At 43.5% G+C, this 16,817-nt stretch overlaps 1 protein-coding gene across 1 annotated transcript in view; it reads right to left on the reverse strand.

The window, feature by feature from the left end:
* Positions 1-6,501: 6,501 nt before the first annotated feature.
* The window catches only part of LOC311049090 (metallophosphoesterase MPPED2), a 78,296-nt gene continuing 67,980 nt past the window's right edge, over positions 6,502-16,817 (reverse strand). Inside the window, exons 5-7 of the mRNA XM_084062549.1 lie at positions 11,602-11,717; positions 10,139-10,252; positions 6,502-6,847 (exon numbers count right to left, since the gene is read on the reverse strand). Of these exons, the coding sequence (XP_083918675.1) occupies positions 6,729-6,847; positions 10,139-10,252; positions 11,602-11,717 (349 nt within the window). The 3' untranslated portion in view covers positions 6,502-6,728. The remainder of the gene's footprint in view (positions 6,848-10,138; positions 10,253-11,601; positions 11,718-16,817) is intronic.

The following is a 16,817-nucleotide window of genomic DNA, read 5'->3' on the forward strand; positions in this document are numbered from 1 at the left end:
GTAGTATGCCTGCCTGCTCTGTTGTCTTCAAGCCCCTGCCACTCAGTGGATATTGTCGTGTTACAGTATAAAGATACAGTATTAGTGTTTTTGTTGTTGTTGATGCAGGAAACACATTGTCTCTATTCCACCACGTTTTGGATGCTAACAACTATTCTACATTACATTTCCCAAACATTCCATAGGAGACTCAAACTGAATATCAGCATAATAAAAGATGTTTTGTCAAAAATACATAACTGAAGCCACATGGGCAAGATGAGGACATGCAAAACACAAAGCTGCATGGCTCTGATGTAGGGAATTATTCTGCAGCGAGGTGCCTTGTGCCAAATGAGCTCCAGATTACAATAATACCTCTGGTGGAGCAATTAAGATCATATAAACACTGCATGCAGAGCACTGGCACCAGGGTAAGCCACGCGCACGCACACGCACACACACACACACACACACACACACACACACACACACACACACACACACACACACACACACACACACACAGAGTAAAGTCCTCAGCGATAATTTATTCACTTGCAACTCCGAGTATACAAATGGACCCTTCTGGTTTATTTGGTTTCATGTGTAGACTACACTCTCTGAGTTAAAGTAACACTCAGGATTTTCTTTACACACATGTATCTAAACTTAACGTAAATGTTTGATTCGTCCCCTGTGCACTTTTGACCGAGGTCCCCCAGGGGTCTGTACTTTGCCCCCTCCTTTCGCCCCCTCTATAGAGCGTGCCAAAAATCCTGAAGGGGGCGTCAACAAGTGTCATTTGGTAGCGGCGGACATCTTTGAGGGGTATAAAACAGGTTGACTTAACATTGCCCCCCCTCAAGCATGTCTGCAGCTACTATGCCACGCCCCCCATGGTGACGAGTCGTTGGCACGCTCTATAGGCCAACACTCTGCTCACCTCAAGCTCAATGCAGAAAAGATTTCTCTTCTTCCCTGTAAAGTCCTGCCTCCTGCAGGATCTTTCCATTTCCATTGACAACTCCCTGGTGGCTCCTGTTCCAACTGACACAAGCCTGGGTGTGGTCCTGGACAGTCAGCTGTCCTTCAAGGCACACATTGCAGATTTACACACTACAACAACATCCAAAGGATCAGACCCTTCCTCACCAAGGAGTATGCCCAGCTCATGATCTAGGCCTATCATCTCCATTGCAACTCCCTCCATGCTGGTCTCCTGGCATGCTCACTCAAGCCCCTCCAAATGGTCCAAAATGCTGCAGCACGCCTGGTCTTCCACCTTCCCAAAGTTGTATGTCTCCTAACGGCCAACATCCTGTTATCCACATTCTATTGAGAGGTCCCCCCAGAGTCAAATTCAAAGGAGGGTGCTGTTTTTTCCTTTTTTTTGACTATGGGTTCCCAGATTCCTAGCAGACCACGTGACGTGTCCAATACATTCAGCCTAAAAAACAATCATGCTTGTAGCCATTGCATAGTCTACTTTTAGTTGTTCAGAATATATTTGTATTCGTTTTTTTTGGCCCATATTTGCCGCACTACATAATTACGCACATTTCTACATGATTACGCAACATTTCACCGGAAGGGCTCTTAAGCCCACCGCGCGTGTCGCGTGTTACAGTGCATTTGGTTTCCTATTGAATTTTTTTATGTCCTTGCGTCCTGCCATCACTGCAATAACGGCAGGTCACAGAATCGGACGTCTGAAGATGTTCTTCTGTGCCGTCCTCTGTTGTTGTCATTAAATAATTAATTAAATATGTAGCCATGTGCATGACCACAATATTTGTTGTGCTCTGGATAAGAGTCTGCTAAATGCCTAAATTGAAATTGTAAGCACACAAGTACACCTACACGCGCACAAACACACACACACACACACACACACACACACACACACACGCACACGCACAAACACACACACACGCCTTGATATGTCAGCTAAGAATGTGACAGCCTTCACAGTGTCTTGCTACATATCCATCAACAGCAGCCGAAGGCTAACCCTGACAAACACCCAATATCACCAGCAGCTGCTGGGCCATGGATAATTAATATAGCCAGCAATTTGGCAAAGCTATAAAAGCCCTGACACTGACACTTAGACATGTAGCGTGGGGGTGACTAGTGCATGGAACCAGCATGTACTGTACATAGAGAGGAGAGATGGGGGGGGGGGGGGGGGGGGGGGGGGGCAGGAGTGAGTGTTTGATGGTGGCACAGAAGTGCTATCTGGAAAGGAATTCGTGATAATCCAAGTATCATAACGCAAACATGCAAATGCATGCATGTGCACAAAGTATCCAGAGAAGCCACATGCACAATTGACACCCTTGAATACATTTTGAGCGCCAATCTTTGTCAAAATAGAATCTTTAAACCATAAGCATGTTGGGGGTGTTTTCTTTTTTATCCAGTCAGACCTTTAGAAAGTGCAGTGCAGGAAATTCAATCAAGCCTCGCTCAGAGAAGAGAAAACATTCACATATCTAAACCAATGTTCATACGGTATGTATTAGCAAGCTTTCAGTTTAGGCGACCTTCTGGAATGAATATATCAACAGGTCTAAAAAGATATAGTTATGCCTCTCACATACAATATGAACTAAACAATATGTCGGCTACAAAGTGCTTTGACACAAAAGGGTTATCAGCAATTACATAGTCTGATACTATTTTCATACAAACGAGGAGTTAACGATACTCCAAATCAGTATCGACTAAAAATGTACTTCTCTCCAACTCTATATACAGTAACATACATATTGTAATATTTATTGTTTGGTAACACGTGCATATGTTACCAAGTAACCAACATGCATTCAGTACTTCGAGCTGTACATGTATGATATGAATGTTACCAAATTTGACATTTTCACATGCGGCACGAGGTCAAAGCATATCTCTCCAGGTTTGGCATAATTTCACTGCCTTCTTGTATTGGTCTGGTTTTATTTTTTAAAAAGATGATTATTTGAACCCGAAGCAGTCCCATATGCTTTTAAAGAATACATCTGAAGTATGTCTGCTGGTAAAGGTAGGAAGAAATAACAGGAAGAATAGACTGAAATCCACCCACTTGTAGTAATGTCAGGCTTGGCCTGCTTCTGTCCCCGTCCATAACAGAATCACACTGCATTTTACATTTCAGTGCTCCCAACTGGTGCTGCTCCTGTCGGTTTTCATTTAACATTCGCGGTCTGTTTGCATCATCTCTTTGTTACCCTGATTGCTTGAACCTCATTATTTTGCACTGAGAAATTGTGGGCTAAGGACAAACCTGATACCTATCCCCATCACCTCATAAATGATCTGTTTCTGGAGAGTGGCATGAGTACTGGTTTAGACTTAACAGATGATATGTTGCATTGTGGGGTATAGTGTTCAGTCTCTGCCATGGCTGGTGGCCATTTACAGCAGTGTTTGTCTTGTACAAACACTGTTTTGCAGTTCTCCATCGAACACGAAAAACTAAAAACAATGCAAAAATGACAATGAAAAAACAAGAAGGTATTTTTTTTTAAATGCTTAAGGATTCCAGGGAACTATGATTGGGGAAAAAAAGAGCGATTTCAATTTGGGGTTGATTGGATGTTGTGTTCATGTTCTTTATGGCATTTTTGGTAGAACAAATAGGCCTCTCTCACCAATTTTATTTGACACTGATTGTCACATTACTCCCGAGATCATGTGTACCTAATTTGGTGAAGATTGGGTTAATTATATATGAATTTACAGACCAACTGACATCGCTGTCCTAAGAGCTGTGCAGCAAGCAGGGCTAAAGATACAGTTACAATGGACAGCACATGCATTCATTCTTTCCTCATGTTATTATGAGTATTTTAGAAGGGGAAAGAAGTTTGGGATGTATCCATTTGGAGACTGTATCAGAGACATAAGCTGTGTGAATACTGTAGGTTACTGCACATAACAGCCTCCCTATACTATTATACATTGCAATTGCATGCCCTGCATAGCTACTGCCAAGCATTGATTGCTATTGCCAAGCATGCAACGTGCATGCTTGGCAATCGCAGTAATTGAATGAAGCAAGTGTATATTTAAGTATATTTGCATAAGTACGCAGGCAGAAATTAAAGGACTTAAGTAAAAAACAGAAGATGCTCGTATACATGGCGCTTCATAAAGGTGCCCACAGGATGAGCCTCGACTCCCACACTAGAAGCCATAATGCACAAAGCAGAGAGCAAGTGAGGTTCTGCGTCTCCTCTCGCTCTTCTTTGGCCGACGTTAATATGATTAGACCGGATTATGGTAATGTACAAGAGGGGGTGGGTGCGCACAGCGATGCTCCGCTGCTCTCATTTTCGGGAATAGCTAATTGGTTAGGCTGCTTTGATGTCGGGGTGATGGCAGAAGAAGGTTTGGGGATAGGGCGGGGGTGCACCGGAGTGAAATGGTGGTGAAGGTGCAGTGCGCATCAAGGCAACTTTATTTTTGGCCTACCAGAGATCTCTGCAGGCTCCCTGGAAAATGGAACGTGACCTGATGGAGCCGAAGAGAAATGGCGTAGTCCTGAAACACTCCACACATTTCTCAATAAATGCTGCGAGTTACATGCAGTACCGTTCTTTTGTTCATCAGGAGACAGACCTGGCAAGAGAAATACTCCATGGCTAAACATGGTTTTGAAGATATTCTCTTTGACCATGCACCCATCTGTGGAAAAACGTTTCTACAACTTGACATTCGTGCAGACAGTGATGATATACAGCGGGGAAACATTTGTGAGTCAAATCCACCAGAAGACTCTTGAAAGAGCCATGTCTGAACACTGCCTCTATCTCCGGTGCAATATTGTGTTGAGAGGGGGAAAATAAAATATGTAAATAAATATGTATATACAACTTGTATATCATTTTTTGATGAATGAATCTGGGGTCTAGTGGTCTGGGGACTAGTATGTTGACAAGCACTGCTGATTTCGTTTTTTTACCCAGTGTTCAAGAAAACAATAACCACACAACTAATGCAGGACATATGCAGGGTGAAATTGCAGAAACTTCATATAATGATTTGCCACGGCAACGTTTTGCATTTCTGGGTACTGTATATCACAGTACGATGCAGAATTCTCCAAAAGCTATTTTGTCAAATCTGTTGTTCTTGCACAGTAAAGAATAGTGGTTATGTAGTGAATAATGTAGATCTACATTGGTCAAGTGTTTCCCACAGATTGTGTGCGTGTGCATGTGCGTGTGCGTGTGTGTGCGCACGCAGGGAAAATGACACCTAGAATGTGTCATTTTCTCTGACAAATACTTTTTTGGGAAGTAAAAAAAAAAGCCTTTCATAAGTAAAAATCTTGCAATTTTATTTGCATATAAAGGCAGCTAAATATATCACAATGAACTGAAAGAACAGGAAAGAACTAACATTTCCATGAAAAGGGATACAATCAGAGAGGGAGGGGGGCGAAGGAGAGAGAAAGACTGAAGGAGGGAAGGACAGAGAGAAAATGAGAGAGGTACAGAGCACAAAAGAGCATTTACAGCGGCAAAGTTGAGACACCTATTGGCAACATTTTTTTGTGCTAGCAAGATTGCATTTACACACAGTGCAAAATTAGAAGAAAAACAAAACAAAAAAACAAAGCAATAAAACACAAATACTATCTGATTTACACCTTAAAGGACTTAAACAACTCATGTTTAGGCAGGCGTGCTGTTGGGAATCAAACCAACCACCACCTGTTAGATTGTGAAATTAGCCTCTGACAAAAACAAAACAAGAAAATCCTCTCTCATCCAAGATTAACAATCTACCCTAATGGGGGGAGTAAATACAAAAAACAAAACAATACATTAAAAGAAACGTTCAAAGGGCATTTGATGGGAGTGGCAACAAAGTCTGCCATAGAGGTGCATTCACAAAAAAAAGAAATGCACCTAAAAGTATGTTTCTTCCATTTCATCCAACACGACTTTTAGTACAGATGTTTTACAACATGAATATATATTTATATATATTTTTACATTACATTTTTTCCAATTCATTTTACTTCATTCATTAAAATCAGAAATCCATAAGGACATGTTTCAGGGTGCTTTTGTAGGGATTTTAGAATTTGGACAGAGATAGCTCTTTGTCCCTGTACATCGGGAGGTGTTGCGCTGGGGAAGGATGAGTAAGCAATAAATAAGGGGGGACATTTATCTCTGAGCTAGCAGAGAGCGGGGCTCCGGCTGAGAAACATTAAAGCTAGTTTAAGGCAGCGTCCCTGTCAGCCAATAAGAAAGAGGAACTGACGAGAGCATAAAAAAAGGAAAAATAAATCAGATGATACAAAAAACAAACAATGGCATCCGTTGTCCGGCCAACACACACACACACACACACAAAACAAATTATACAAATTCACAAAGCATTAGTTTATCTTACAGATCCGACCAATATCTTATCAATAGCAAGATTGTTTAACCACGTAATCCCCCCTCTCAACGCCCCCGAAGCCCACCCACACACCCCCGCCAAACTCCCCCCCTTCATTCTCCAACACCCACATAATTCTCAACCCCAACGACAGCTTAAAGAAGACCAATATTTATTTTTTTATTACATTTTTTTCCTCAAAAGAAACACTTAGAATTCTTCTTTTGACTTATTTATAGAAAAAACAAAAACGACAACTGTAGTTTATTTCTGGCTGCTTCCCTCATGCCCCCCAAACCGCCCCAACGTGGCAGTGGGGTTTTTTTCTGTGATGTTCTGAAGTTTCATGAGCTGATGGGGTTGGGCAAGTCAAAGACGATGGGAGGGTTTGTGGGCTGGAAACTGACCGTGCACGTCGAGGCGTTAATGAACGTTGTGTAGCCGTCCGTCATGATACCATAGCCTGGAGGGGAGGGTGAGGAGGGCAGAGGAGACAAACCACGCCCGTTAGCAAAATAACGCACGGAACAACCATACACAGAGAGAGAGAAAGCCTGGTAGACAAATAGAGATAAACAGGCACACACAAATGGAAGGACGGATAGATGGATGGATAGCGAGAGAGGAAACAACATTTTGTAAGGGAATTAAACGACGTGTCGTGTTGAAAGACAGCTCTTAACACTTGGCACAGGAAGGGGGTGAAAAACGCCTTTAGCAGGACTGATGGGTGGAGGGGGAGTGGGGCGGGAAACTGGCCTTCATCTGGTGACCAATGAAGCTTATCTTCATCTCAGGGCCATAACCACTCCTCCTGTCTTCTCCCCCTACGCTTTCAGCCCTCCATTTCTCATAGACACCCATCGCTTTGAAATCATAGCATCAGCCCCATCCCCCCTATTCCCAACCAGCAACTACAAAACAAGATGGGGTCTAAAAACGGCGTGGCTCCCATGTGCATCTCTGACATCATATTGATGATGTCAATATGGAGAGACGGATGTGTGTGTGTGTGTGTGTGTGTGTGTGTGTGTGTATATATATGTACATATACACACCCATTCTTGAGAATCGGGACAAAACCTTTATCAAAGTGTTGAGTATTAATTGAGTATATACCATGAAATGGGCCAACCTCACAGTTTTTTTTGTGTCATCTGCATAAAATGGCATATCTGGAGTTGGCATCTGACTGAGTCTGACGGAGTTGACAAAATGCTATGTTTTTTTCATATATATATATATATATATATACATATATATATATATATATATATACATATATATATATATATATATATATATATATATATATATATATATATATATATAAAAACATACATGAAAAAAAAATACATATTTGGGCAAGTGGAGTTAGCTTTCTGGTGGAGTTATAGGGACTGGGAAGCAATTTTCTTTTGTTCACATATCTGTCCATGAACATAATCAAACGTCCTAGCGCTCTGTTCAGAGAGAGCTCTCTCTCTATCTCTTGCTCTCTCTGCCCCCGTCTCTGAAAGATGCCTTTGTCTTCTTTGTTTGTGTCTGATGATAAGAGGTGCTGTAACACATATTTCCACTTGGGGATGAATAATGTACCTACCTCCCTACTTCTAATAAATAAATAAATACATATTTATTTTTGTTCTGTTTAGCCTGTTTTCTATCCCTCTCCTCTCACCCTACCTCTGTCCTCTCTCTTCTCACGGAATACTACAAAATTATGGAGCGTGCACATTTCACCCACTGCTTTACACTTGTAAACCTGCGATGTGACAAATAAAACGTATTCCGACATGCACCAGCTGAGCAATGTGAGCAAGCAAGAGAAACTGATTAAAAGGCATTGGTTTCAAACAGACTATCTTGACCTGCCGCAAGCACAGATGAACTGAGCGGCATCACTTGTACACTACAGTACAGTACAAGCACACACAAGTGCGTAGGGAAGCACGCATGCGACATCGTGCCCCCTAGGGCTGTCAAATAAATAATCAAGCCTTGAATAATCGTTCACATTGGGGGAAAATGATTGTAAAGAAATGTATAAGATTAGTGGGCACGGCTACCACATAATGTCAACTCAACCGAAGCAGTGCCCGGGGATTAAGTGGTTAATGTCTCCGCGATTGTGAAACACTTCCGCATGACATCACTGACATATCTTTGAATCTTTATTCCAGCCGGTAGGCTACACAAGTCATTATTTCATGTTTGACAACATACAAGTAAAACTATCAAAAGGTGTAACCCAGTTAAAATAACGGGTCACGGGGCATTCGGGTGGGCGCAGTGGTAAAGTACCCCTGCCCACCACCAAGGGGTTTGATTCCACCACGGTGCATCCAGCTTTGTGGAGCATCTATACGAACACAATTGGCCCGTGTTTCGGGGGAGGGAAGCTGGGCGGGGAGGTTGATATTTGTCACTGCACGTCCTCCTACGGGGTGCGGCGGCACCGGTCAGTGGGGAGTGTTGGGTGGGAGGAGTAGGCCGGAGGCATTACGTTCCTCCTGGTGGGGGCTCCTCACTGGGAGATGAGCCAGTACAGTACAACGGCAGGGACAACACACAATAGTGTGCAGAGAGGAATGAATTGGCATAGCGACTAAATTGGGGGGAAAAAGTGGTAAGAAATGTGTGGCTATTCAAAAAACAAAAGGTCACTGCAATAGTTTATAGTTGTCGACCAAAAGTCATTTAAACTCTGAGACAACATGAAATATAATAGTGTCAGTACTGTGGATATAACATTACTGATCAGTTCTGAATTATATGCATTATATACACCAACAAAATATGTTTGAGTGTCAAACACTGAAAAACTGCTTCGGTCTAATAATGGCATGGCCTCCATGAGAAGCTCTGAAGTTATACTGATGATGTCAGTTTTTAATAAATATGCAGTTTGGAAACACGACCTCTCCAAAAAGTCAGTATTTCCTAGTTATGTTAATGCTACACCATCTCCTATAGGCGTATTCTTGCGGGGTGTTTCTGCTTTCATACGGTAGGACAGTAGAGAGAGCACGACAGGGAATAGAGAGCAAAGGGTGGATGAACTGGAACGTGTATCACGAGTCAATTACGTCTGTGCCTCAGTGGTGCAGTCGCCAGGGCTTCCCATATAATTACAATCTTTTTTTAATATTATTTAGTTGGGACATGAGGAGAGAGAGGAAGGTGAAGGCAGAGGAGAGATGACACGTAACACAGGAGCTGAACCGTACATGAACCCAGGACCTTGAGATGTTGAAGTCAGCACATTAACCAGTTTCAGCCCCCAGGGCTCAGCCCCAGGGCTCAACCTGGGGCACAGGTCGAGTGGGCACCTAAATATTGAGGGCACCTCAATGGTAAATTGGCATTTTTTTCCAAAAATGTAAAAAAAAAAAAAAAAAAAGAATGTTTTGGAAAATGGTCGATAATAATGTCAAGTACCGTATACATGATTTTAACCTAAATTCACTAAAATCAGACCTAAATTCACCCTTCAACTTGTGTATGCCCAAAATGACTGGCTATCCACAGGTTTTGCAGCAAATTGTAGCAATTGTAGAAATATTCAGCCTTAAATGTAATTTAAATATTATACTGTATGTATCTCCCCCCCTCCAATGTATAAAATGTAAACATTTAATAAAATATAAAACGTTAAATAAATAAATATAAAAGAAAATGGTGCCCAGGGTTCTCAGGTGCCAATTCTTCCGGTTCCCTCCACCTGCCTCCTACACATTTTTACCAGCAGTACCTTCATGTATGCCTCCAAAGGCATGGAGCTTCGGTCGCACTCTCTTCTGGACTGTGTTAAGCAGCTCTACACAGCCGACCCGCTGCAACTCTTTAGGAACCCAGTCTCTGAAACCTGCACAGAACACACGCACACGCACACGCACACGCACACACACACACACACACACACACACACACACACACACACACTAAAGTGAACACACACAAAACAATAAATCATTTCTCTCACTCTCCCCCTCCTCTAAAGCAGTCCTTTCCTCCAGCTCTGCTCTCTCCAATCGTCTGTCACACTGGTGCAAAATCGAGTTTCCATGTAATCAAACGGGCGCAGCAGCAGCAGCAGCAGCAGCTGAAGGCCAGGGAAGGAAATCACTCAATAAAGCCAGATGGGAAGCTCACAAGAAACAAGGCTGGAGGAAGAATGAAACGACTAGGGCGAAACAACTAAAGAAAACTAAATCAGCTTGTAGCCGAGAAACAAACAACTTCACCCAGACAATATTTCACCATGAAGTCGTATACAGACATGCTTGCACATGCACTCACTCTCTCTCTTACACACACACACACACACACACACACACACACACACACACACACACACACACACACACACACACACACACACACACACACACACACACACACACACACACACACACACACACACACACACACATTGAATCAGGAATCGAGGAATTGAGAGCTACTGCTGCATATTGAGATTGACAGAATACAAACACACAGAAACATGAACATTCAAACAATCACATACATACCTGTACACACATTTGTGCAAACACCACACGCGCTCTCTCGCACACACACACACACACACACACACACACACGCTTGTTGATTTTGACAGCTTCAGTTTTAGTCATAGTCTTTTGAATCAGATTCTATTTAGTTTTAGTCATATTTTAGTCATCTGAAATGTTTTACTGTTAGTCTAGTTTTAGTCGACTAAATATCATAGATTATAGTCGACTAAAACTACAGTTGATTTAGTCGACTAAAATGTATTTTGGCGGTGCCTTGATGGCGTCGTAATGGCTGATTTTACACTTTTTTGCATGCTGACTCTACAAGCTCACAACGCGTCGCGCTGCGTCGCGTTGTGAGCTTGTAGATCTGCTATTTTCAGAGTGCAACACCCGAGCGCAACCAAACATAAAATGACTTGTCTTTTAGTTCTACTGGATCTCTTCTCCACTATAGTCCCTCCATATATTTAGTCTTGGTTTCAGTCATAATAAATTCGAGTTTTTATTTAGTTTTAGTCAGTAAAAAACGACAATTTTTTTTGTCATAGTTTTAGTCGACGAAATCAACACGTTTTATCAGCGTACCAATAAATTCAAATAATGTCGAATATATACATAGAGGTTTTTGGTGATGACAAGTGGAGCCATCGTGTATGGTGATGAGGGGGAGCTGTGATTGGTTAATTGGACTCACCCAGGGGAGGGCCGTGGGTCATGAGGATGTCGATGCCTTCGGGGACCTGGTTCCATTTATCCAGTAGAGACTGGCCCCGTGGCAGGTTGAACCCCCAGCCGTTAAACCACGGAGTCCTACAGAGGGAGAGGGAGGGGGAGAAAGAGAGAGAGAGAGAGGGTAGATACAGACAAAACCATGTCAGAACAGGGATCCGTTATAGGCAGGCGCCTGGCTAATCAAATTAAACCAACTGAACCCATACACCTCAAATATCACATCCATTAGAAACACAAACACGCAGATTAAAAGCAAGGCGAATTCCCAAACAGTGAGCAACCCCCATCCTGTGTCATCTGGTGTACATTTATCTGTCTCATCTCAACCCCCCCATCCCACCTCGCAGCTATAGCGAGCCTGAGTGATTGACGGGAGACGGGCCACCTTCGGCGCTGTGGATAGAAAACTGCAGTGAACGGGGTGACAGGCACCATCTCAAGTCTACGCTAGAAGCAGACACAAAGAACCCCCCATACGCAGCTGACAATGAAAGAAGGATGAATGGGATGGATGCGGGGAGGGTGGGGGGTAGATGAAGAAATAAGAGGAAACGTGCACAGGTTAGAAGAGAAGGAGAGGGTGGGGGAGGGGAGGACGAGGGTGAGAAGATTCTGTTTTTTTTTTTTTGGCAGAGGTTTGGATGATAAATTGATGCTTCATTTATCACAATAGTGGTAATGGCGGTGGAAGGCTGACAACACGTTAAAGCAAGACAGATTATCGTCCTGTAACATCTCTGTATGTAAGCTATGAGAAATAAAAACAAAAAAACAAAACAAAAGGCCATATAGAATTACAGAGTGTACCAACTTTTACTTCTACACTGATTATTGTTGGCTTTTTTTCCGACAAGATAGTGGCTTCTGGTCACTGAGCTGTGTTCAGAGAAAATTCTAACAAACTTTATTGACACAGCATCATTTTAAAACATACGGGAAGCTCAACATGCTTTGCAGCAAATAAATAAATACAAAATGTACCAAAAGACTCACATTTCCAAACAGATGGAAAACCCCCCACCCAAACTAAGGTTTGCATGTTTGCTCGTGCTTATGAGAATGTGTATCTTTTGGTATCCATTTGTCTGTCTATGTACGTGTTTGTGTGTTCATGTCCGTGCATGCGTGTGCAGTGCTGCCTATGGCATTTGACCGAGGGGAAATCAGGACTCCGCGGACATCAATAGTCTTTGTTACAGTGAGGGATGGACGCTCGAGCGCCAAATCAATATCTTCTGTTCCAAAGCAGAAACGGTGGCGCTAACCAATAGCCAGCACACAGACTCCCAAATTGTAAGAAATATGAGGCCAAAAAAAAACGACTGGGTTTATTCTGAAACACGCTGGCTGACAAAGTGTCTCTCATAAAAAATAAAAACATGCACAAAGGGGTACAATCCTTTTGTTTAGACTGACGCCTGAATTATACTTGGTTCGCACTTCGCATCACACACACTGAGGCTTAAAAAGTCTCACACCTTTGGGTTGGAACTTGGAACACTATTGAGTGTTAGGTGTCTTGACACACAGACACGCACACGCACACGCACACACACACACACACACACAAAAGGCGACAGCTCTCAAAGACCCAGAGCATTGCGAGTGCATTCATTCGTTTGCTCACTGACTCGCTCCCTTGCTCTCGTTCTCTCGCTGAGTGGAGAGCTGAGGGATGAGGTTAAAAATGAAATGTGAAGAGCGGGCGGGCGGGGCGAAGGCCGCAGCCCGGGTTGATTAATTAGAACTAATCACACAAATCGGAGTTAATGGAAGTCTAATGGATTAGCGGCGAAAGACTCGCCACTTCTCCCCCTTGGTAGAAATGGGAGCGCAGTGGCGTGGAGAGTCCGGGGGAAGCACTGAATCATGCCGAAGCAGGCCCTCGTTTGGATACCACGCTACGCAATGCCAGCAACACAGGGAGACCAGCAGGGCTATTTGTCTGGGGGCCCTCCGATTCTCTCTCTCTATCGCTCTCTCTCTCTCTCTACTATGGTTTGAGTAATGGCAACACGGCAAAAAAAAGAAAGAAAAAAAACGTTGACAAATGGCCGAATGCATTCATTTTCCCCGTTCGTTGGTGGGGGAAATAAATTGTGGTTTCTGGTACCGAAACAAATAAACAGCCACTGCTGTTGATCTCTTCCGTGTTTCTCTGTGTACCCCAATGCATAAACACATTCGTCTGAGAGCAGGAACACGAGCCCCTGACATTAGCCGCGCTTTCCCGTGCCAGCCAATGAGAGTGGGCGGATGGAAGCCGGGTTTTGCGGCTACAATGGCCCCATTGTTGGTTGTCTCCCTATGAAATATACCTTCCATACGAGTACATTTGTTAACCTCCATAGAGATTAATGACAGTCCAGTCACATAGTGGAGAGACTGTGTCCTGTGCAGCACTGACGCGACACTTTCTATTATGCTGTGCTGCCGCAAGTGTGTATGTGCATGAATGTACGTGCGTGCGTACATATGGACGGACGGACGTTAACCCATTAAGACCTGGAACGCATCTGTGTCACTTTTTCATTTGAGCTAAAAAGCATTATTTTACACGTTGGCTTTTCAAAAATAGCAGATCTACAAGCTTGTAGCGTGGCACTGTAGAACTGCCATTTTTGAAAAATCGTGAAAATGTGTGCAAATCTTTCAATATACTGTACGTATATTGTTTTAAAGCAAACATTTTACTCAAATCTTTGCTTCTGGGGGTCCCTGGAACTAAATATTTTGAGATGGGGGTCGGTGGCCAAATACATATCATTTTGGGGGTCCTTGACATGAAAAAGTATGTGCACCACTGATATAGAAGAAGTTTTCAGAATACTTTTGGGATTTAGAAGACATTTGTAGAATCAGCTTGTATATCTGCTATTTTTGAATAGCCAAACTGTAAAATAATGCTTTTTAGCTCAAATCAAAAAGTGACACAGCTGCGTTCCAGGTCTTAATGGGTTAATGTATGTATGCACGTACTGTACTGTAAGTGCATAAATTAACGTGTGTGCATGTACATCCCGTGCTTGTTTCGTGTCATCAGGTGACATTGTGAGCCCCTGTCTGACTGACTCTCTCCATCTGGAGAACATCACCGTGGCAACAAGGGGGACGCAGTCTGCAGTGAGGAGGCCAGAAATAGAGAGGAGAGGAGAGGAGAAAGGAAGAGAGTAGGAATTAAAGAGCATAAGAGAGAGCACGAGAGGGGGGCAGAGACTGAGACAGCGAGAGAGAGGAAAGGATGAGAGAAAGCAGAGGAAAGAGAAACTGAGAGGAGGGAGTCAGAGAGAGAAGAAAGAAATGAAAAACAGTGACAGAAAGTGAAAGACAAGGTAGCTTGAGTGAAAGTGGAGGGAGAGAGCGAGAGCGAGAGAATCTTCATGCACAGCATCTGCACTGTACCGACTATTTTACCCCCCCCAATGGTGACAAATACTGTATTTGCGGTGGAGACTTAAGAAACCATTTAAGAATCCAGAGTAACATAACAGAGGTGTCTGGAGGTCCCGGCTTCAAGCAAAAGGCATGCATACATTTTTAACGATGGCTAAAAAAACGCACGCACGCACACCATGCGACACACACACACAGATCACAAACGCATGGCGACAAAAGCACACACATCAACCTCGCAGTGAACACCAAAGACTAAAAGGCGGTAGCCATGGTAACAAGCGAGCTAACGATCCCCCGCGGGAATCAAAACAGGTCGAGTCTGCGGCTCCGGTCGGCCATGATGCTTTCTCTGGTGCTGCCGTCTCCGGTATAGCGGCGGCGGTAGAGGTGAGTCAGACTGGGAGCGGAACCCATTTAGCCCTTTGCACACGCAGCGCAAACGTCAATATTCAATTAGGCCCGTGGACATCATTAGGACGCCGCCGAGTCTCGCCGGGCCTGACACGGCTCTTAACCCATCTCCCCTCTCTCTCTCTCTCTCTCTCGCACACTCACTCCCACCGCCTACATCCCCTGAAGCGGCTCTCTCTCCATTCCTCATTCTCTCTATCAGGGTCCCTGGTCGGGCTCCCCTACCTCCTCAACCCGCTCGCCCTCGACAAAACATTTAATTTTCTCTAAGAGCTCCGTTTAACCTAATGCCTACCACGCTTAATGGATCTTTTTAGCCCCTTTTACACTGCAATTATGCACTAGCTATTGTTTAAAAATGTCTTCAAGCCAACCGCTCCTGATCCACACTACAGCTTCTCCACTGACATATATTATTATACTATATAGATAAAAGGTTCCATCTCCCTTTGTCCATCAACAGCCTCCCTCGCAGACTGAGTGAGTTTGTAATACTTGGAAATACCTTTTAAAGTGATTTCGCCTTTTAACTGAGACAGGATATTAACAGTGACAAGAAAGTAAGGGCAGAGACGATGTATATACTCTTCCAACACTGCTCCTGAGGTGCGAAGCAAAGACCTGGATGTTGTGGTTGTTTGGTGGTCAAAACATTGACTGATTTTGATCAACTCCTGCACAAACTATTGTATGACAGGTTGTGCGATGGGGTCCAAAGTACAGATCTTGTTATAAGCGTGGTCACATACTGCACGACTGGATGAATAGCCTCCATGCACAGCAGCCATATTGTGAAGAAAAGTGTTGCCAATGACACTAATGAAGGCTCTGTTCCATTCTGGTCAAACAGAGTCAGGGTGCTGATGTTGTGCATGTTGGCTCACTGGAAAGACTCTGCTACACCAGTGGGTCTAGACTTGGGGTTCAGGGACCCTCATGGTTCCTTGAGGTGGTTCCAAATGGCCCCTTACATGTGTGTAACTCTGAGAGTGTACAAATGGAACCAAATCCATTTGTACACTCTCAGAGTTATGGCGGTCATGGAAATTAAAAGAGTCTGAGAGCCACTGTGCTACACTAAATGGAACAGAGCCTTCATTAGTATCATTGGTAACACCTGTGAAGGAAGTGATACTATGGCTGCTGTGCATAGAGCCTATTAGGAGGCAGCAGGCTAGGTCAGCTGATGGTCAGTCACACAAAACAATACAATGATCAACTCTCATGCTTTAATTTTGCCAGAAATGTTGTCAGGGAGCAGAATTTTAACACTGGGACACTTAATCCGGAATCTCGCTGACGAGACTTGCTGGCCGTAGCTTCTGACTGAAGAATTGTGTGTGGGGCTTAAACTCACCAAGCTTCCTTTGC

The sequence above is a fragment of the Gymnoscopelus microlampas genome (genome assembly GCF_963454915.1).
Source record: "Gymnoscopelus microlampas genome assembly, chromosome: 1".
Classification (NCBI taxonomy): domain Eukaryota; kingdom Metazoa; phylum Chordata; class Actinopteri; order Myctophiformes; family Myctophidae; genus Gymnoscopelus; species Gymnoscopelus microlampas.